The 24,032-nt window shown below is 38.2% G+C and overlaps 1 protein-coding gene across 1 annotated transcript in view; it reads left to right on the forward strand.

Moving 5' to 3' along the window:
• CPA6 (carboxypeptidase A6) overlaps nt 1–24,032 on the forward strand; it is a 200,230-nt gene that overhangs the window by 171,264 nt on the left and 4,934 nt on the right. The window contains exons 9-10 of the mRNA XM_084864392.1: nt 17,523–17,725; nt 22,136–22,220. Coding sequence (XP_084720518.1) covers nt 17,523–17,725; nt 22,136–22,220 — 288 coding nt within the window. The remainder of the gene's footprint in view (nt 1–17,522; nt 17,726–22,135; nt 22,221–24,032) is intronic.

Below are 24,032 nucleotides of genomic sequence, written 5' to 3' on the forward strand. Positions count from 1 at the left end.
TTTGTAGCCAACACTTTCATTGAAAGTCTCTTTAGACAACCATCACATATATCGCAATAAATTCCAAATGTAAATATATCTTTATTAAGTAAAGAATTAAGTGTTTTTTAAAGAAAACAAAATAAAGATAAGTAACTTTGCAAGAAAAAATATTTGCCAAAAATATAGCACTAAAATTTTTATTATCATTTCCATATAAATACTTCACAATCAGACATTACATAATAAAAGTAATTTTTAAGAGTCCATACAAAATGTGAAGAAAAATTCCAAGACTCTAGAGGTTAAAAGAAAAATAAAAAAAACAATGACAGTTCATGAAAATAAGTCAACATGATAAAATAGGCATCCTCCTAGTAATCAAAAATGATATTAAAATAAAACAAGATAATGATTTTATCTATTAAATTATTCCTCAAAAGGTTTAATATGGTAACCTAAGCTGGAAGCAATGGTAAAACTGGGAGAGTATGTATCTTTGAGGCATTAGAAAGCAGTTTGACCAGAGATATGAAAAACACCATTCATTCCTCCATTCATTCACTAAGAAGAAACAAAACAAAAACACGGTACTGCATGAATTCTATTTGCCACATCACTGAGCACTTGGGAAGCAGAAGCAAGTCTAACAGATTTCCTGTGCTCATCAGGGTTTAAATCATTGGGTTTGGGGTAGGTGAAGAGAAGAAAAGAGAAAGGAGTCAAGGAGAAGAGAAGAGAAAGAAAAAAAATGAAACAAAATGCTATAGATTCTATGTAGAAGTATACATACCTATGTAGATATACATTCATATGCATATGGTGCAGTGGAGATATAAAGAAAGAAGGGACCAGTTCTACTTGATAAAGTCAGAAAAGTCTTCATAGAAGAAATAATAGCAGATTTAAGTATTTAAAATATATCTGTCATCAATTAGACTGAACTGTGAGGCAGAAGGTAAACAGAAGATTCAGTGTGAAGAAAGTATCCAGATCCAGGCAGGGAAAATGAGTATGTCCTTGAGGAAAATTTGCAGCATGAAACAGAAGGGGGTTTGGCAGGTGGCCCCTGCGTGGCTGGAAGGATGGACACCTGGAAGGACTGGTGAGAGATGAGCCAGGGTTCACAATGGGCATGCTGAGATTCAGTGCTGTGCTGACCTCTACAGATGTTATGCTATTGTAGAAGCTGTGCCTGTCAAACTGACCTGAGGTATATGGAGTTATGTCACAAAGAAAGTCACTGAGTCATAGCATACCTTGGGGGCATGTCAGTTTCACTTGATTTCAGAAAGAGGATGATCTGATGTTAGAACAAACACAGATACATAATTGAGTGGACTGGACGATCCACATGAATTTTTAAAGTGAAACAAAGATTTTGAAGAACTTATGGACTTACAGTCTATGTTAACCTTGACTGTTAGGAGTATTCTGATGGAAAAGTTTGACTCAGGCTGGATAATTAGAAACCTTTAAAGGGAGAGGTAATTAGGAGCTTTTAAAGCCAGAAGTAAATGACTGATCCCTGAGTGTCACTCGAGCAGGAGTGTCAGCCCAAGGAAGGGTTAGTAAACAACAGCAAGACCATAAGCCAGGAGGGCATGGCAAGGATGTAGAATGTGGAAGCAGCAGCGTTCACGTATATCCCACTGAGCGGTAGACAATGAAGTTCAGGGGGAAAAGTGAGGAGTCTAGGATGACTATTCTGGCTAGAGTAACAAATGGAGAGAGGCATCATCTGCCATGATTTGGCATTTGTGAGAGGTGAGGATTAGATGGCAAATATGCATCTACTCTGAGCAGCAGATGTGGAGTGGTGGTGGGGTTCTAGGGGAAGATGTACAATAGGTAAGTGGATGTAGATGTGAAGGGTTGAAAAAGTTCTAGTCTTATCTCTAGGCTTGAGGGCCCCTAACACAGATGGAGAAGTTGAAGCTTTGGGGACAGATCAGATGGGTACACATGGACAGTGAAAGAGAAGACAGTCAAAGAAGAACCTTAAGCCTATATATAACCTTTGGTTCACGCATCCCATTTTGAAAATACATTATAAGGAAAAAGATACTACTGCCCATTGTATCATTTATAATAATAAAAGACTGAAAACAACTCAAATGTTGAATGGACAATTGTTAACTAAATTAATATAAATTCGTTTGGTGAAAATCTAGATATGGATAAGATCATTTTAAAAATAATTAAAAGCATAAAATATTTAATCTAATTCTGGCTATCACTTTTCCACTGTGAACACAATTCTATAAAAGAATATAATTATTCTGTATGTACATGTGACAGATATGTTTATGATATATACACAATCACATACTAACACGAGGGAAAAGACTAGGAAATAAAATGCCAAAATGCTGGTATCAGAGGACTAGTGTTGTGTTTCCTTCTTTTAAATGTTTTCTAAACTTAGTTTTACAATTTCACTGTAGGGAACAAATTATGCTTTACTAGTATGCACTCTGTGTTTATTTTTCCTATATAAACTTAAAGTGACTAGCCAAATAACCAATAAACATACATTTTTTTAAGTTGCATATAATGAAATGAATCCCAGAGATACATACCACTTAAATCTATGTTCCTGCTGACACTCTTGAGACTTCAAGTTAGGTGAATGTAGTGTAGCACTGAGAATTTAGAAAAACTCAATAGCACCACAGGAGGAGTCATTCAACAAGGATTTATTGAGTACCAGATATATGTGTGCAGGTACTCTGTATGGATGCTACTTTGGGACATTTCTTTAGATCAAGGAAACAGTCTCTTAATTTTCTTCAAGTACATTTTTCTCTACCTATATTCAAAATACACTTTAAAGAGAAACGCTTTTTCTGACCAGCTAATTTGAACTCATTGATATTCTTGTGAATGTATTATGTACCACAGCTCTATGTGTTAAAGACAGAAAGAAAGGGGCTGAAATTGGAAGGATATAAGAAAACAAGCAATATACAGACCTTTGAGAGTGTGAATGGGTATAACTTCTGTGAAAGGGTATGTAGCAATGTCTACAAAATTAAAAAATGCACATCCTTTTGTCTGAGTATACAGTAATTCTGCTTTTAGAAATGTGTCCTATTGCTAGAGTCACGTATCTAGGAAAAAAAACACATGTACAAGGATACTCATCACAGCACTCTTTACAACAAAAGATGAGGGGCTTCCCAAGTGTCCAACAAAGGACTAGTTATGTAAATTACAACTAGACAGTAAAATAGAAATAGCCAGAATTATACAGCTGTTTAATGTACTCATATGAAAAAAATCTCCAGGATTACACACAGAGTTGAACAAAGCAAGGTTTGAGATTAAAAATATATAAATAATGTTGCTCTTTGTGTAAAAAAAAAAAAGTGTTTTTTTAAAGATAGATATGATAAAACTGGCCTTTTGCTTATAAATGCATAGACTAATGCATAATATAGGAAAGTTGTAAAAGTAATAGCTTCTGGGGAAAAGAAATTGATGGCTAAGCAAATAAAGGAGGGATCGATTTACATGGCACAACCATTGGCCACTCAAAAAAATTAAAAACTGTAAAAATAAGTCAACAATCATTTCTAAAAATTAAATTAAATTAAAATATCATTTTAACTAAAATCAAGCTTCAGAATGCACTATCACCATTCAAGCACTTCTCCTTTCAAATTAGTTTTTGTTATTTACCTTAATTCGTTATCAGTAAAACATGGGGGAGTGAGACCAAAAAGAGGCAGATCGTGGTCTATGAAGAAGTCATGCTATGCACTTCCCATCACCATTCCTCACTGACCCCTCTCACCACCCTCACCAAATGGAATAGGGGTGGGAAATGCAAGGTTAGAGTTCCCACTTAATTACATATCATCTAATTTAATAAACACCAAAGGCACTGCCTTCTACCCCTTTAGTTTCCCCTATTATTTCCCTTGATAGTCCCCTAGAACAGTGGTCGGCAAACTCATTAGTCAACAGAGCCAAATATCAACAGTACAATGACTGAAATTTCTTTTGAGAGCCAAATTTTTTAAATTTAAACTATATAGATAGGTACAATATTATTAACTTAATTAGGTTACTCCTAAGTTGGCCTTTGCTAAAAATGTCCTCAATCTGATTGAGGTACACTCAAGGGACCAAAGAGGTACATGTGGCTCTCAAGCCACGGTTTGCCAACCACTGCCCTAGAATATGAAATAGATCAAGAGAAAAAGCAACATTAAAAAACTGCTGGAGGACATTAAGAGAGAGATTAATAGCAATACAATCATAGTAGGAGATTTTAATACCCCACTGTCACCCTTCGACAAATCATCTAAACAAAAAATCAGCAAAGAAATATCAATCCTAAATGACTCACTCGACCAGATGGAATTAATTGACATCTTCAGAACACTGCACCCCAAAGCCACAGAATATACATTCTTCTCAAGTGCACATGGGACATTCTCAAAGATAGACCACATTTTGGGACAAAGGCAAAGTCTCTTCAAATTCAAGAAGATAGAAATCATATCAAGTATCTTCTCAGACCATAATGGCATAAAACTGGAAATTAACTACAATAAAAATAACCCAAAGAAATCAAACACATGGAGACTAAACAGCATGCTATTAAACAAGGACTGGGTTACCAGAGAAATCAAGGAAGAAATTAAAAACATCCTGGAAACAAATGACAATGATAACACAACAATCCAAAATCTATGGGACACAGCAAAAGCAGTTTTGAGAGGGAAGTTCATATCCTTACAAGCCTATTGCAAAAAACTAGAAAAAAAGGGTAACAGATGATCTAACTCTACAACTCAAAGAGTTAGAAAAGGAGCAACAAGAAAAGCCCAGTGTAAGCAGAAGGAAGGAAATAACAAAAATCAGAGCAGAGATAAACGACATAGAGACCAAAAAAAAAAAAAAAAACAATACATAAGATCAACAAAACCAAGAGCTGGTTCTTTGAAAGAATAAACAAGATAGGCTGAAACCGGTTTGGCTCAATGGATAGAGCGTCGGCTTGGGGACTGAAGGGTCCCGGGTTCGATTCCGGTCAAGGGCATGTGCCTTGGTTGCGGGCATGTCCCCAGTAGGGGGTGTGCAAGAGGCAGCTGATCGATGACTCTCTCTCATCGATGTTTCTGGCTCTCTGTCTCTCTCCCTCCCTCTCTGTACAAAATCAATAAAATATATTAAAAAAAAAAAAAAAAAAAAAAAAAAAAAAAAGAATAAACAAGATAGGTGGACCTCTAGCCAGGCTAACCAAGAAACAAAGAGAGAGGACCCAAATAAACAAAATCAGAAATGAAAGAGGTGAAATAACAACAGACCCCACCGAAATACAACGGATTGTTACAAAATACTACGAACAACTCTATTCCAACAAACTGAACAACCTGGAGGAAATGGACATATTCCTAGAAAAATACAAACTTCCAAAACTCAATCAGGAAGAATCTAAAAATCTCAATAGACCAGTGTCTTGGGAAGAAATTGAAACAGTCATCAAAAGCTTCCAGCAAACAAAAGAGAAAAAGCAAAGTGTTACACTGATACAAAACATTTTGCAAAAATTTGTTTTATTATGTAGAGAAATAGGTGTACATCAGCAAAAAGACTTTAATTCATGTGACATATTTCATTAGAATACAATAATTGTTTTCTTACACTGGAATCTATTTAAAATGAGGTTTAGGTGCATGCCATTCTAAGCCTGTGTAATTTTGAGAAAGAGATTCCGGAATGGCCTTCCAGCAAGCTCCATGACAAAATCAGCACTAGTTATCTCGTTCATCACCCTTAGAGTAAGAAGGTGTATTGGCAACAGTCAAAGACGACGTAGTAATATGATTCAAAACTATTGATTCCCTTTTATTATGTGTTGCCATTCTCAGGTTTATTCTTATTCTTGTGTATAAACATATTTGTATATATTCTGAGGAACTTGTGCGAGTTCTTACCTTTTATTATAAACCTTCAGCTATAATAAAGCCGGCCTTCAGATATCAAACACAAGTGGGATTTTGATGTGACAGACTAAGAGGGACCTTGCTGTAGGGCAGGCTGACTCAGTCGGTAAATATTTACGGAGCCCCTGCTGTGAGCAAAGCACAGCTCCGGGCAAATAGGAGCGCTGTTTAGTCCTTGTTTGTGGGAACCAGGAGCCCAGTGAGGGAGCCTTTGTGGTCACCACCAGCTGAGATATGAGGCCAGTGAAAGCTGACAACTAGCAGCAGGAGAGTCTCGCCTGCAGAGGAGAGAGGAATGAGGAGTTCTGCAGGGGTGAGAGTGGGCCAGCAGCAGTCAGGGGGCCTTGGAGCTGAGCCTTCCAGGCGTGGAAGGAGCTGGACAATCCTGGCTGAAGGAAGAGGAGCAACAAAGGAGAGAGGTGTGGGAGGGACTAGACGCAGGGGTCTTCAAACTACGGCCCGCGGGCCACATGCAGCCCCCAGGGGAGTCTGATCCTGCCCGCCAGGTTTTTTGGGCAGTGAGCGCAGCCAAGGTGTTACAGTAGGAATTAGTAGTTCATATAGTCCGGCCCTCCAGCTCTCTGAGGGACCGTGATCTGGCCCCCACTTTAAAAAGTTTGAGGACCCCTGGCTAGAGTATGAACTGGCTCTGGGAGGCGTGGGGTTGTGGCTGCTGAGGGGGTATACAGAAGAAAACGTGAGCCTCGAAGGGGCCCATCAGTTGGGGCTTGGACTCCATGCTGAGAAGCTAAGGAGTGTTTGGGGAGTGCTTGGAGGAATCAGATACTATATGTGTGCTTTGGAAAAGCAGTCTGAGAGCATGCTGAAGGATGAATTAAAGCGTGCAGTGATAGGAAGACCAACTGAAAGGCCACGGTGAGAGATCAGGAATGCCAAAATTAGGTAGGGGCAGAGACGAGAGAAAGGAGACGATTCTGGAAGGCAGAGCCATGGAACACAGCGCCTGACTTGGGGGTGGGGGTGGAAATGGGAAGAAGGTAGGGACACTGTGGTAGTTAGAAAGGACTCTAAGATCTTTAGCCAGAAAATAAAAAATTAAAAAATCCTCCATATATCCAGTTCAAGGCTTTGACCTCAAAACCAAAGAATAGAGAGAAAAAGAGAACAAGAATTTTCTGGAAGCACCCTCGAGTCTGCATCATATTGATAAATTTATTAGCTTATTTAATAAATCCTTTAAGGACAGTATACTAGGCTTAGAAGACACATGAAAAAAGCATAATTCCTGCCTTCAAGAAGATGGACAGTGTACAATTTACATTAAACTGTGTAGAGATAAATAAAGGGTGCTTACAAGAGTGGATTCGTGCCCTCTTGCCGCTCTAACAAATTATCACAAACGTGGTGGCTTAAAACAACACAAATTTGTTTTCTTACAGCTCTGGAGGCCAGAAGTCCAAAATGGATCTCATCCGGCTGGAGGTGGGGCAAACCACACTCCCTCGAGGGGGGGCTGTAGGGGAGAATCCATTTCCTTGCCTTTTCCAGCTACTAGTGGCCACCTGTATCCCTTACCTTGTGATCTCTTCCTCCACCTTCAAAGATAGCAACATTGCACCCTTTCTCGAACTCAGCATTCCCCCTGCTCCTGTCAATTAGCCCTCTCTTCTGTGTATAATCCAATGTTCCTCCTAAAAGTATCCTATAACAATTTCTCACATCTGCAAAGGCCCTTTCTCATATAAGGTGACATTCGAAGACTCTATGGATTAGGACCTGGCAGTGTCCGGGGGTTGCTATTCAGCCAGCCGTAAGGAATAATAGAGAAAATGCCCTTAATCTAGGCCCTTTATCCGGAAGGCAGTGGTTGGCCACTAGAAAGTTTTAAGCAAAGGAATTACATATTATAAAGATTTGCATTTTATTGAAATTAATCCAGGACTTCTGAAGAAGCAGATTAAGAAGAACCTAGAGCCAGGAAAACCCCTATAATAATCCAGGATAGTTTTTTACTAAGACACCATTAGTCAGGTTGGGTGTACTTGAGAGAAATTAAAACAATGCCATTAACAGCTCTTTGTAGACTGTTGGGTGCAATAAATGACTTCTGATTTGGGCAACCTGTACCAAGTTTATAATACAAGAGCAGAAACAGATTTGGGAGGGGGTTGGAGGATATTAGGCAGGGAGGGAAAAATGTGTTCAGAAAAATGAATCAATTTTGCTTTCCCACTAAGTTTTAGATTGCAGCCTTCTTACAGACTGCCTCTAAGAACAAAAACAAACGTCAATTAGGCCACACAACATTTATTACTGAGTTTTACCCTCACATCCTCAGAATAGAATCTAAAGATTTTAAGGAAAAGTAAGTGTGCAATTACATTGGAATTTTTTTTTTTTTATTCTGGACTAGAACCACAAACTGTCGATGCTACAAAGTCTTAGCAATCATTTTCCAGCCAATAGTTCTCAGCTTTATTTTCCCCACTGCCACATACCCAAATGATGGTGAGAGCTCACTCCTGTGGTTACTTCTAAGCACACCCACTCCAATGGACCATTTCTCTCCCCCACTACAAGAGTACTAGTATGTGAGAATAAATTAAGAGTTATTACTCAGGACAACTAAATTGATTATCCTATCTAATAAAGATGGAATATGCAAATTGACCATCACTTCATGACAAAAATGGTGGGGCCCACAGCCACTAAGGAGGGAATATGCAAATTGGATATGCAACAAAGATGATGGCAGCCGGGCCAGGACGCTTGTGTCTTCAGTGACGATGCAAGCATTCCACCCTGCCCTGGCCACTCCAGGCCTCTGGGCAGCATGCGAAGGCAGAAGGCAGTGGCCAGAGCAAAGGCCTGGGTCCCAGGTGCTGGCAGCCAGGGGAAGGAAGGCCTATTCTTGCACGAATCTTTGTGTATCAAGCATCTAGTTTTAAATAATTTTATAACATATACTAGTAACTAGCTGCTGTGCGACACCCCACATACACACAACAGTTAGCAACACACCACCATGTGAGAACCACCGTTTGGGGTCCTGGTCAAATGCAGCCGGAGCAGTGACACTCTGTGACTTGGTTCAGCAGTAGTACCGCTCTTACTGGAACCTGGTCTTGTGATGCTCGAGCCATTTCTGCTTCTAGCACCCCTTTCTTCTCCATCTTTTTTCTAGAGACCACTATCTACCTCATTTTACCATTTAGAGGAACTAATGTTTATACAAGCAACAAAACTTTTTTTTTGGTCCTTTATTTTTTTTTTAATATATTTTATTGATATTTTACAGAGAGGAAGGGAGAGAGATAGAGAGCTAGAAATGTCGATGAGAGAGAAACATCGACCAGCTGCCTCTTGCACACCCCCCACCGGGGATGTGCCCGCAACCAAGGTACATGCCCTTGACCAGAATCGAACCTGGGACTTTTCAGTCCACAGACCAACACTCTATCACTGAGCCTAACCAGTTTCGGCTATTTTTTAAATAAAATCCCACCTTTTTTTAGTTCCAACCATCTTGAGTACCCCCAAGTCTCTTTGCCATGACAGTCGCCCCAGGGCTCCTAATCCCTGTGCTCCCTCTCCCTCCTCTATGTTCCCTGTATTTGGTCTGCACCACACACTTTACAATTGTATCCTAGGTATCTACATTGCCTTGTCCTCTAATTCCTCCCATGTGCGCGTCTCATCTCCTGTCTAGATTTATGAGGCCCTCGTAGAGTTTCGCATCTCAGTACTCAACAACTGAAGAGGTGATGTATGGTGAGGAAGTTAAATTGCTGAAATGCTCAGAACAGAGATGTATGCTGCTCTATTTGACAGGACTCTCAAATCTCTCCCTCTGCACTGCAGAAGTCTGTTATATATTCTGCTCTTGTTCTGCATGTGAAGCTGGCAAAGAGAATATTGTCTCAGCTCCAGAAACAATATATTGGCTCCCATAAACTAAGGGAAGACGAATCACCACCCTTAGATGATCAGCTCCTAAAACCTAAAATTTTAGGATTGATGCTTCTTGTCCCTTTCCCTTAGAAGTCTGTTTTATCACAGTGTCCTGGATATTGATTCCTTTTTTTTTATTTTTTTATTTTTTACTTGTTTCTTTAAAATGCTTTCTGGTGCTTTCGTTTTCTGCTATCTTGATCTTCTGTAGTACAGCAGATATTTAGGATCAGAATCTGCATGACTGAGACTAGATCTGGACAGGACTCTTCAAACTGTGTACCAAACACGGCTGCTTAAAATTCCGAAGGTACTTAAGGTTCAGTAATGTCTGTGAGCCGTTCTTCTGCATTTTAGTAAAGCTTGAATAGTGCCCCCAAAGGCTGTAAATAAAATTAGATCATTTTAGTGGCTTCCTTTCCACCTGAGTTAATTAATTTCCATCTTGGAGCCCCGCTAGTCATATTTTTGTTTCCTTTTTTTTTTTTTTTAAATGGTTGGTATAGATGAGTAAGGCAAAAATGCAGAGATAAAACACAGGCAGAGAGAGTTTTGAATGTGTTATCCCATTTTGCTGAATCAATACTTAATCTGTGGTAAATAACATTGGCAGGATTCCAATCCACAAAGTAAACCGTAAGATGCTATAGTGTATTCCATCGCCTAATGTATTTCTCAGGCAATCAGCATTAAATTGAGGCATGGCCCTTCTTACTGTTATACAGTTTAGCCTGTGCATGATAATTAGGAAATAAAGTGCTGTTTCATTTTAGTATGTGCCCAATATCAATCAAACACTGTGCTAGGCCCAACAAGTAAAGAAATGGGTACACATACAATTTTCACACAGGATATTATACTTTATGACAAATGCAGGTAAATGGTGTTATGTAGAATGGTGTAATATGTACTTGGATTGGATCACTCAACATAATAATATCCTTCCGAAACCAGTATAAATATAATGCAATGCCAATTAGAATCTCAATAGGGCTTTTCATTTTGTTTTCGGCTCTTTAGGATTGATTTTAAAAGATAGTGAAGTTTATATGATCTAAATAAATAGACTCTAAAAAGGCAATAAACTTGGGGGGGGGTAGGGGGAAGGGGACAGTAAGGGGAACTTGTCTGATAGCAGAGCATTCTATAATGCTAATATAGATTGATAGGGTAACAAAATGGAAATAGAGCCACAGACTACACAGAGTCTAGGAATAGATCCATACATGCAATAGACTTTAATATAGGATCAAAGTATTGTTTCAATTCACTGGAAATGATAAAATATTTAATAAATAATACTGACAGAATTGGCTATCGATACTTTTAAAACTGAAGGTATAGCCATATGTTACATATGTATAAAAAGAAATCCAGAAAAATTAAAGACTTGGATGAAAAAAATAAAATGATAAAAAGTCTTAGAAGAAACTCTATACATTACTATAATCTTTAAGAATAGGAAAAACTTTTTTAACCAACACAAAAAACTCAAAAGCGATTTTTTTTTAAAAAAGGACATAGTGGTTATATAAAATTATAGATGTCTAAAATGTTTAAACAACTGAATAGAAAAATTATAAATTTGAGGATAAAATGCAATGCAGATGACAGACAAGTATGCATACAAAGCTCTTTTATAGATGGGTAAGAAAAAAATAAACAATCCAAGAGATAACATGCGCTAAGGACATGAGTAAGACTCAGAGAAGTGTCCAATTGAAATAAACATAGAAATCAATGCTCAAACATACTTGTAGTAAGGCATAAAAATTAAATTCTTGCCATCAAAATGGCAATATCAAAAGGTGATAAAAATTTATGGGAATATGACTTGTCATAACAATGTATGATATCAGATGGGAACTAGACTTATCAAGGTGATCACCTCATAAGGTATATAAATGTCTCATCACTGTCATATCTAAACCTAATATAATATGTCAACTGTAGGTGATAAACTTGAAAGTTATTATTGGGAGGAATTAAGGAGATATGGCAAACTTATACACTGCTTATGGAAGTGTAAATAGTAAAAATCTTGGTAAGCAACCTGGCGAAAATCTATGAAAATGAAAAATACAATCTTAAAGCCTTAGATGGTTTGGCTCAGTGGATAGAGAATCGGACTGAGGACTGAGGAGTCCCAGGTTCGATTCCAGTCAAGGGAACATGCCCAGGTTGCGGGCTCCATCCCCAGTTGGGGGCATGCAGGAGGCAGCCAATCAATATTCTCTCTCATCATTGATGTTTCTATCTCTCTATCCTTTTCCCTTGCTCTATGAAATCAATAAAAATACATTTTTTAAAATAAAAATACAATCTTAAGGTTAGGGGGTACAGCATAGGGGTAGAACACTTAACTGCAGATCAAAAGCACAATCCTTTTAGAACTTTAAAATTTGGAGTCATGTGACTTTAACACCTACTTAAAATAAATATTTACATTTTTTAAATATATATTTTATTGATTTTTTACAGAGAGGAAGGGAGAGAGATAGAGAGTTAGAAACATCGATGAGAGAGAGTCATCGCTCAGCTGCCTCTTGCACACCTGCTACTGGGGATGTGCCCGCAACCAAGGTACATGCCCTTGACCAGAATCGAACCCGGAACCATTCAGTCCGCAGGCTGACATTCTATCCACTGAGCCAAACCGGTTTCTGTCAATATTGATATTTTTAACTGTATCCTTCAAGCCACTGTCCTATGCCTATAGATCTGTCCCACAGAAATAAGAGTCCTCACATGTAATACTTATTGCACTACTTGCTTCTGTCAAGTCAGTAGTAATGTGCCCTACTTTTTATGTTGCAGTATTGTTCATTACAAAAAGAGAAATAAACACAATCCTCTGCAATAGGCAGGAAGGAGACTAAATTATGACTCAACCACAATGGAATTTAAAAGAATGAATTCAGTGCCCTAGCAGTTTGGCTCAGTGGATAGAGCATCAGCCTGTGGACTCAATGGTCCCAGGTTCAATTCTGGTCAAGGGCATGTACCTTGGTTTCAGGCACATACCCAGTAGGGAGTGTGCAGGAGGCAGCTGATCAATGTTTCTTTCTCATCAATGTTTCTAACTTTCTATCCCTCTCCCTTCCTCTCTGTAAAAAAAAAAAAAAAAAAAAATCAATTAAAAAAAATATATATATATATATATTTTTTAAAAGAATGAATTCTAGTTGACATGAAGTTCCACAAACTAGCATTGAAGGAAATAGCAAGTGGCAAAAGACTATAGGATTATAATCTTGTTTTATAACCAAAAATAATTCCTATAAAAATGAACACATCCCTATATAAAAATAGATATATGCATGGGTACGTGAATACATATATACACACAGGTGTGAATGTTCATAAACTATATTAACAACTGCACTCACTTGCTAACATCAGTTGCCTGAAGGTTAGTTGACAGTGGAAGAAGCAAGTGAAAAATACATTTTTAAAAAGACTGCAACAATTGAAAATAAATGAGTGGAATACGATCCCATTTAGTGAAATTTAAAAGATATAAATGAAGAGAAAAATAAACACAGAAAATGGGGGGGAGGAAATGACCGTGGCCAATGGAGCTCATTTGGTTGTAGTGTCAGCCCACACACCAGAAGGTCATGAATCCCCAGTCAGGGCACATACAGAAGGCAACCAATCTCAATCTCTCTCTCTCTCTCTCTCTCTCTCTCTCTCTCTCTCTCTCTCTCTCTCTCTCTCTCTCTTTCTCTCTCTCTCTCCCTCTTCCCCCCCCCTCTCTCTCTCTCTTTCTCTCCCTCCTTCCCTCCCTCCCTCTTCCTCTCTCTTTTCCCTCCTTTTTCTTTCCTTCTCTCTCTCTCCCCCCTCCTCTCTCTCTCAAATCAAAATTTTTAAAAGAATGAAAATAACAACTGAATTTATGTGACAATATCTCTAACTTCCCCAAGTAATACTAACTAGAAGATCCAGCTGCTTCTTTCAGATCAATTTCCACAGAGGACAGTTTCTGTAAAATGTAAAATAAAACCAACTTTATATATGCTTTTCTGGCTTCATTTTTTCCCTTAAAAAGTTGTTTTTTTTTTAATTTTCCATTAAAAATTATCAGAAAAATGCAAATTAAAACCACAATGAGGTACCACTTCACACCTGTCAAGATGGCTATCATCAATAAATAAACAAACAACAAGTACTGGTAAGGATATGGAGAAAAGGGAACCCTCACACCCTGTTGAGAATTGATGCAGCCACTATGGAAAACAGTATGGAGATTCTTAAAAAAATTAAAAATAGAGCTGCCATATGACCTAACAATTCCACTTCTGAGTATCTATCCAAAGAAAATGGAGACACTAATTCAAAAAGATATATGCATCCCAATGTTCATTACTTACATGCAATAGTCAAGATATGGAAGTAACCTAGGGGCTACTGATAGATGACTGGATAAAGAAGATGGGTATATGCATACATACAATGGAATGTTACTGGCCCATAAAAAAGAAATCTTGCCATTTGTAACAACAATGACATATTTAGAAAGTACTATGCTAAGTGAAATAAGTCAGACGAGAAAGATAAATACCATGTGACTTCATTTTTATGTAGAATCTAAAGGTAAAAATCAGATTCACAGATACAGAGAAGAGAACAAATGGATGGTTGCCAAGGAGTGGGGATGGATAAAAAAGGTGAAGGGGAGTAAGAGGTACAAACTTCCAATTATAAAAGAAGCAAATCATGGGGATGTAATGCACAGCATAGGGAACACAGTCAATAACATCATAACAATTTTTTATACTGAGAGATGGCTTAAGACTTATCTTGGTGCCCACTTTATAAGGTATATAAATATTGAGTCACTATGTTATACACCTGAAATTAATGTAATATGTTAACAATACTTTAATAAAAATAAAAGTAGATATCTATTTACTTGTACTATTTTTTTGTAGACATAATATTGTTGTGTCTCCTTTATTTTTCTATATGAAAATGTCAGTCATTTTATTGGTGAGTTTCATCTGTTAGCATTTTTCATAATATCTTATGTGTTAATCATTAACATTTATTTCTGCCATCTTCTGTCCTTTTTTAAAGTCTTCTTTTTTCTCTATTTTCTATTGAAAGGTTTTAAGTTACTTATGCCAGCTGGGACATTTGTGTTTTATTCTTTTTTTTTCTTGTGGTTATTCCTAACTTATTAAGATCCATGCTTAGTATTGTTTTTCTTCATCGATTTCTATACTTCATCAATAGCTATATCTCCTTTGAGAAAGAGACCAAACACAGCATGCTTTTACTTCTGGTTCCCCACCCTCTGTCATTCCCTCAGTTTGTTATATCCTAGAATTTGATACTTGATCATTATACTTATTTTCCCCTTGGGACATTGCTTATTTAGACAACAGATCCTAGTGAGTTGCTTACTCTCCAGTAATTCTTATCCTTCTGATGGAATACTTTCTTCAAGCGTGTTTACAAATTGTGTATATAATCTGCCTTCTGAGGCCTTTTATGCCAGAAAACATTCTTATTTCAATGAGAGTTCAGTTAGATATAAAAGTTTAGATTCAAATTTCTTTTTAAAAAATACTTTGACCTGGCCAGTGTGGCTCAATGGATTGAACATCATCCTATGTACCAAGAGGTCACTGGTTTCAGGGCACATGCCCAATTTGTGGGTTTGATCCCCAGTAGAGGGCGTACAGGAGGCTGCCAATCAATCTTTTCCTCTCATCGATGTTTCTCTCTCCCCCTCTTCCTTTCTCTCTAAAATCAATAAAAACATTTTAAAAATACTTTGGAAATATTACTCTAGTGTTGCTATTAAGAAGGTAAATGTGAATCTAATTCTTGTTCCTTTATAGATGACCTACTTATGTCTTCCTGGATTTGTTTGTTTTTAAATTCTACCTGAAGGTGTCAAGGAGTTACTTTCCCTTTTAATTCTCTTGTTTGGTACACAATAAGTTCATTCAACCTTTTTCTAATTGTAAGGAAATTTCAATTAGCAGTACTTCAAATATTTAACTTCTGTTTATTTCTTTCTTTCAGGGCCCCTATTAATCAAATGTTGACACATATTCCATTTTTTATAACCTTTAATTTTTCTCCCAGTTCTTTATTTCTTCTTGATGCCTCTGGGAATATTTCAAAACCCACTCCACCTCATTAACTCATTCATGAACTGTATTCATTCAACCCAGGAATTTTTAAATTTCCATTATATCTGATTGGATCTTTTTTACAACTTCTGTTTCATTGTTACTACTGCCCTCCTATAGTCCCTTGAGAATGTTTATGAGGATTATCATAAATTCTTGTTTCTCTAGCTCATTGGTTCAGCTCCCTTGGAATTAGTTGTTCAGTTGGTGATCTCTCCTTTCCAGGGCTTTACATCAGTGTTCATCAGATGTCTAATTTTCCTCTTCCTTTTGGCATATCAGCTATAGTTCCCTGTTCCATCCATAACCCACTTGCTTCTGAGGGATCTCTAGAATTAGACTCAACAGAGGAAAACCGCAATTGCTTTCAGTTCCCCATCTTGACTCTCCTAGAGAGCATATACTAAACTTACGGCCCTCAAAATGTAGTCTGATTTGACGTGGTTGTCTTTTTGTGTTCAGTGGAGTTAGACTATGTCACAGGACCACCAAACATTTTCCATTTGTTTATGGGAAGTTATAGTTTTCTATAGAGGGATAATAATGGCTCAGAATGGCAAATAACTATGGGAAATGTAATTTATTTCCAAAATTTCTTGGATCCTTAATACTTTGTGATTATTGCAGTGAATCATTTTCCCTCCTCCTCTTCATAGACCTATATAACATGATTTTTCATTTCAAAAATTATCAAAATTTAGTTTTGAAGATATCTTAACTATCAAACCCCCAAGATGGGCTTTCCAAAACCTGTTTGGATATTGCTGATATAAAAATATAATAGAAATTGGGTTTGGCATGTTCTGTGAAATTATTTGTCTTGCTTCCATGTTTTTGATACATCAATATTTGTATCTCACAAGACACCTGTATAGATGCTTAGCCTTTTCTTTTTGACATTCACTTATTCCGCAAATGTTGACTGAACACTTGCCATACTATTGTTCTAACTGCCAGGTGCCCAGCAAGGACACACACAGCCCTTATCTTCAGAGCATTACAGTCTAGCAAAGACTCCAGATAAAATGCAGGTTCTGTTAGAGCAGGGATTTTGGAGTACGTTGTTTTCCAGTGTATCCTGAGAACCTGGAACAGTGTGAATATTGATTGAATGATAAATAAGTAAATATTTGACACTAATTACAAATGTGCTGACCGTTATGGAGGGAAAGTACAGGTGTTGTGATGAATACAAATAGGAGGCCTTCCCTTCCCTAGGGGATCATATAGAATTAGTTCTCCAACTGATAGAGCTATCTCTTCAAAGTAGTTCTTTTTTTCAGGCTCACTTAAACAATCAGCACCTATTTCCTATTCAGGCCGCCCTCCTATTATGCAGGAAGGCTTGAGCCACAGTGGATTTTTCAGGAATCGATTTCTGTAAATGAGACATTAAATGAATTGCTTAACAATACCCTATGTGCATAGAAATAAAAGAAAAAAATCACAATTTAATAATGCTGACTTGTGTTTCTTGCTTCTTGCCTGCCCACTCTCCCACCCCATTTTCTTTTCTGACTCACAGATGAAGGAGCTTCTATGCACCCGTGTGATGATACATACTGCGGACCTTTTCCGGAATCTGAGCCTGAAGTGAAAGCTGTTGCTAACTTCCTTCGAAAACACAAGAAGCACATTAGGGCTTACCTCTCCTTTCATGCATATGCTCAGATGTTGCTGTACCCCTACTCTTACAAATATGCAACAATCCCCAATTTTAGCTGCGTGGTAAGTATTTGCCCATGTACATGTGTGCCAGGCTTCATGCTTCTTTTCTAAGGTGATTCATGATAATAGCAAACATATATTCTGTGCATTCTAATGAACATTTTATTTATTTATTTACATATATATACATACAGATAGATAGATAGATAGATAGATACTCATTTATTTCTATAATCATATAAGGTGGAAAACTATTATTAATCCCATTTTACTGATGATGAAATGGGAACTTTGAGAAATTAAATAATTTCACTAAAAACACATGGCTACTAAGTGTCAGAGCCAAGATTCAGCCCCAAATCTAGGTTCAGGGCTATTGCTTTTAACCACTGTGCTCTGCTGCTTTTCAGGTGCAATCATTTCATCCTATTTACATTATCTCCAGAGGTTATACAGAAAATGTCAGTGTAGGTTTTATTAGTCTTATAGTTCTGGTCACATGTACACTTTATTGAGTAAATAATTGCTCATAAATTATGGTCTGACTCGTTAATTAAAGGCAAGTTTTAATTTACAAGTGCTATTTATTTAATGCTACTAAGTCTCTGGGCATGTATCTGACAAGTTAGAACTAAGAATGAACAGCCTTTCTGGCATAAAATTACTTAAAAGTGAAAAAGCAGTGTTTCTTCCTCTCCACATCTCAATAACCCAACAAGCTAGCCACTGTAGGCATAATTCCTTGTAAAGAGGGTCTGGTTCAGAGCCTATACTCTCTAAGACCTATCAAATTCAAAACCAGGCCAAACTAATGTATGGTTTTAGAAGTGAGGAGGAGAGGCTGGGAGCAGTGATTGAGAAGAGTCATGGGTGAGCTTTGGGGTTGCTGCTGCTATTCTTTTCCTTGACCTCAATGGGGTTACATAAGTGTGTGTAAATTGTGGTCATTCACTGAGCTGTAGGTATGTTATACTTAAACTTAAAGGGTTTTACGAAAGAGAAGCATCTCCTTTTTCCCTGTACCTTGAACTGCAAATCCTGTGCCAGTGCTTGGGGTTGTAGGAATCCCTAATCTATTATACATGTCCCAGACTGGAAGGAATAGGGAACATGAGGAAGACAGAAGGCCTATGGGAAGGCTTGTATTCTGTCTAAAAGAGGATTTTTGTTCTTAGCATCACAAGCAAGAATTCCAAGCAAATTCTTTCTCTCAAGAAATATTGTGAATGTGGTAGTTACACTTGATAGCACTATTCTTCAGCTATTCTGAGGGTCAGATAGGGTTTTCGTTGTTACTGGTGTTGACCTGGCACCCTAACCACCTTACATCACAATGTTTCTATAGGCAAATGGTTAGTCCTTTCTAAATGGCACAGTGTCTGAATACATGCTCATAACACACATTACTTTGAGTATGCATTATATTAAGACTATTACATGAGAATGTTCTCCATATTTTGAATTTATCTTCTCTCTAGGAATAAAGCCTATTTTCTTTTTGTCTTGGATTGAAGGGTGTAATATAAAGAGTAGATTAGTTTTTCAACTAAGGACAAATTTACTTCCCAAGGGACATTGGACAATGTTGGGGACATTTTTGACTGCCACAACAGAGCTGGAAGATGCGATTGACATCTAGTGTGTAGAGGTCAAGGATACTGTTGAACATCCTACAATGCACAGAATAGCCTCTCACAGCAAAAAAAAAAAAAAAAAAAAAAAAAAAAAAATTATCCAGCCCAAACTATTAGTAGTGCCACTATTGAGAAATCCTGTTAGTTGGTTATAGTATAAGCTAAATTGTTAAAACCAGGATTACGCTTCTCAAAAGCTAGGTAGTCTCTGAATGTCAACCATTGCATTCTATTCATAGTTTAAATCAAAATTGTCCAAAAACATTACATCAACATATAGGATTCTGTGTTTCAGCCAACATTTTTAGGTCATTTATTAAGTTGCTTCAAATATGGAAATAAAAATATATATATTCCTTTCTCAGATGAGGTCCGATACGTGAAGCCTGCATCCTTTTGGACAATTGGAAAGAGAAGGCAATAGAGAAAAGAATATATGCATATATATGCAAAGCCCATAAACATAGACAATAGTGCAGTGAAGGCCTGAGGGGAGGAGGAGTGGGATGTAGGGGGAACAAGGGAGACATCTGTAACACTTTCAACAATAAGGATAAATAAAAATAAAGTAAGATAAATAAAAAAGAGGAAGCACTTAAACTCTCTCAAATACATGTCTAGCTGTGCAAGCCAGGAAAAGGGTTCTTAAAAAAAAAAAAAAAAAAAAAAAAAAACATACTGAGCTCTAACTGGTTTGGCTCAGTGGATAGTCAGCCTGCAGACTGAATGGTCCCAGGTTCTATTCTGGTCAAGGGCATGTACCTTGGTTGCGGACACATCCTCAGTAGGGGGTGTGCAGGAGGCAGCTGATCAATGTTTCTCTCTCAGGAAAAAAAAAATTAATAAAATACATATATTTTTTTAAATGTGCTGAAGTTTCCATCTCCTGTGGAAGGATCATATCTAAGCCTCTTTTCTACAGACACCTGCACTGAGTGTCAGTGAGCTAAAAAGCCTGAAACTATGTAGGTGTTTTGTGTAAATAAGAAAAAAATCAGATATCCACTTTTACCTAATAGATTTTTCCTTTGGATTAGTCATGAAATAATGAGGAATAAAGATCTCCACACCAGTAGAATGCAGTAATCTCCTAAGTGTAGAATGATCTGCTGTTTCCATGGAATATTTCCGTGACCATTGGATAAGATGTTAAAACATTAGAACATTCTCCATAAAGATATCTCATTATGGTGTTTGCATTCTTTTTCTGTTGGCTCCTGAGAAGGAGGATGTCAGCATCAGTGAGATCAATAATCGATTGTCTGCCAGGTTCTGGAGTCTGGTCCCTGAATAGCCACAAAAGGTGGCATTTGCTACAAATGCTGCTTACTGCCTCCCTGAGGTGAATGAGGACAGCAAGCTGAAGCTGGGTCCAGCACACAGCCCACAATGCCCAGCTTGCTTCAACTGACGTATTCAATTATTCATGGACAAATTGAAATGGGAGAGCTGTATACTGGTATCAACATACTTCTTTACTTCTCACTGGTCATACAATACTTGCCTAACTCTTTGCTGAAACATGTACTTGACCATTTGAAATGTTTTCAAGAGTAGTCGGTATCATTCTAGTTCATGTTAGACTATTCACCCTGTAATATTTTGATTGTGCTGAATATTTTCTCTGGTTTTTGACACTGGTAGGAAGAGTTTGACCTCAAAACCTCTCCATCTTGGAACTACTGGCTAGCTCTGTCAGAGGTGTATGTAACTTTAGAAGTCATGGAGCATTCTGAAACTGTCCCCGTTCCCAGTAGGAAATAAGCACATAACAGAAGACAAGTCATTCTTGCTGAATCAAAGTGCTTCTTAAATTGATCCCTATGTGTTCTAAATATCTTATACATCACCACTGAAGTATGTACTTAAGGATCAATAAGATTACATTAATACTCTTGCTGATCTATGCTTATTCAACATTCATGCAAGATGTATTGATTAAACATCTCTTATATACAGGCACATGGCTAAATACTGAGATGAGCCCTGCCCTAGCAAACATGTTGTAATTTATAGAGATAGGTGTCTCTGAACTAACGTGAAGACGGAACTGTAAATCAGCATCAGAAGATAGGAGTACTTATCCACTTATCTCAACTAGCCCAGTATGCCCATTTCACTTCACGGAGACTTCCTTTACTCATCTGTAAAACGAAAATGTTACTGATCACTGGTTTTTAGTGAGGATAAATCAAAGAAAATGTGTTCTAAAACATATTGCAAAATTCAGCATGTGACAAAGAGTAACATAACATTATTATTAAATACTAGAGGCCTGGTGCATGAAAATTCATGCACTGGAGTGGGGAATCCTTCCTGCCCCCTCTCACAGTCCAGGAGCCCTCAGGGGTGGGAGGCAACCCGGTGATCAGGGGAAGGTGATGCCCCATCCCACCACTGCTGCTGCCACTGCTGGCAGTGCAAGCCTCTGCCAACCCTGGTTACCTGAGCCTCGGGCGGCTCTGAGTGGTTGGGCAGCCGCTATCCAAGGTTTGCCTGCACCTGAGGCCAGCCCTGGGAAGCTGGGGGGCTGAAGGGACTGGGGGACTCCAGAGGCAGGCCATCGGGGCAGCCCGGCCCTGCTGCACGCCTGCTGCCCTGGTGGGGCTGAGGAGACTGGGTGTCGCCATCTTGTGGCTGTGGGCACTGCCATCTTCTCGACAGTGTGAGGGTCAATTAGCATATTCCCTCTTTATTAGATAGGATGGCTATTAACTAATGTGCCTATTCTTGTTCTTCAAAGTGATGACTGATAAGGCTCAAACAACATGCAGTGTTTCCAAAGGTTTTAATGCAATGATGTAAGTGATATAATTTCTTCCTTTTCTCCTCACAGGAATCTGCAGCATATAAAGCTGTGAATGCACTTCAGTCAGTATATGGAATACGGTATAGATATGGACCTGCCTCCAGCACCTTGTGTAAGTTCCCTGTGTATGTGGTGTTAGAGTCATTTATTGAACCAATATCCTGTATAATGACTTCCCTTTTTAAAAAAAAAAAAGAGAGAGAGAGAAAGTGTGTGCCTCCTAACATGAAATTTTCGACTACCAAATTAGCCAAGGAAGATGAAGGGAGTTTATATCTGATTAGTTTTATACTGCTCAACAGAAATCACTGTACCAATTTAAATAAATTTGAAGCAGAGGAATATTCCAGTCATGTAGTAATGACTGCCAAGTTGAAATGAGATCTTATGACAGTAGAAAGTACCAAAATGGGCTCCTTAAGCAATTGTAACCACTATAAGCCTGGAAATGGGCCTTGGGGAAATCCTGAAGTAACGTTTCAGCATGAACAGAGCTTCCCTTTTATTCCTTTCCTCCGCCTTTCTTATTATGAAACTCTCTTTCTTACACAGCATCTTCAGCTGAATTTTCCCTTACAAGGTGATTGAAATATATCTTATTTTATATAAAATAAAGAACAATCGAGTATATGGAAAGAACTCGGACAAAGAATTGGGGCACATGGATTCTAGTCCTAATTCTGCCACAAGTCTGGCCAGGACATTAATCCTGGGCTTCAGTACCCACAACTGTTCAATGAGAAATCAGACAAATCATGTCTCGTGGCCTTTCCAACTCTGAAATTCATTGACTATATGACTTGAAAAATCTAGTGAGAAATCCTAAATATCTGAATGTCCCTGTATGCATGTTAAGGTGTAGACACACATAGATCATATGTATATGTATAGATAGTGACACCTGATTATGCATTATAATAAAGTAGCAAATTTCTCCTGATATCTTTGATCTACCCATCATTATATTCATAACCATTGACTTTATTCGGTCTTCAGAAGAAAAGCTTGATTTGTCAATCAACACTACTTATCAAACAAGTTTATCCTAATAATGAGAATGTCCTAAGTGTCAGAACTTTTTTTCACACACCATGATCATTAGTCTCAGGCTGACCTTTTCAGAACTACTTTTCAAGTAAGTCACCCTGAAAGGGGAAATATAGTCTTTTTTAAAATTTCATTATGAACATCCTGTCAAGATGGTGGAGTAGATAAATGATGTGCTCACCTCCTCTCATGACCACATCAAATTACAACTGAATTGTAGAACAGCCGCCCTTGTGAACCACCTGAAGACTAGCTGAACAGAAGTCCTGTGCCTAAGGATATAAAGCAGCAGCGCCGTGTCCACCAGTCTGGCTCAGTGGTTGAGCATCCTCCTGTGAACAAGGAGATCATGGTTCGATTCTGGTCAGGGCACAAGGGGGGTATGCAGTAGGCAGCTGATCAATTATTCTCTTGCATCGCTGATGTTTCTATCTCCCTCTCCCTCTCTCTTTCTCTCTGAAATAATTAATAGTTAGAGATAGAGACAGAGACAGATATAGATATAGGTGAATTTTAAAAAGAAGTCTCTTATCGACTGGTAGGAGGGGCAGGGACACAAAATGGGCTGGTCCTACACTCATTTTGTGGAGGTTAAAAATCAGGAAGGACATCTTGGCTGCAGAGGTGCCCCCTAAGGAGGGAAAGCTACCAGCCCGCCCGCCTGCCCGCCCCCCCCCCCCCCCCCCCAGTAGGCTCCCCAGCCCAGAGCACCGGGGATGAGAAGAAGAGTCCCTACAACATGTGGCTGTGAAAATCAGCAGGGATCTGTCCAGGTGAGATGGAGGGCTGCTCTAGATCCAGGCGTCCTCGTGAAAGGCCTGAGCACAGACTCACAAACGCTCGCCCTTAATTACAGGGAAGGCACCCCAGAGGTTTT

The sequence above is a fragment of the Pipistrellus hanaki genome (genome assembly GCF_964339955.1).
Source record: "Pipistrellus hanaki genome assembly, chromosome: 17".
Lineage (NCBI taxonomy): Eukaryota > Metazoa > Chordata > Mammalia > Chiroptera > Vespertilionidae > Pipistrellus > Pipistrellus hanaki.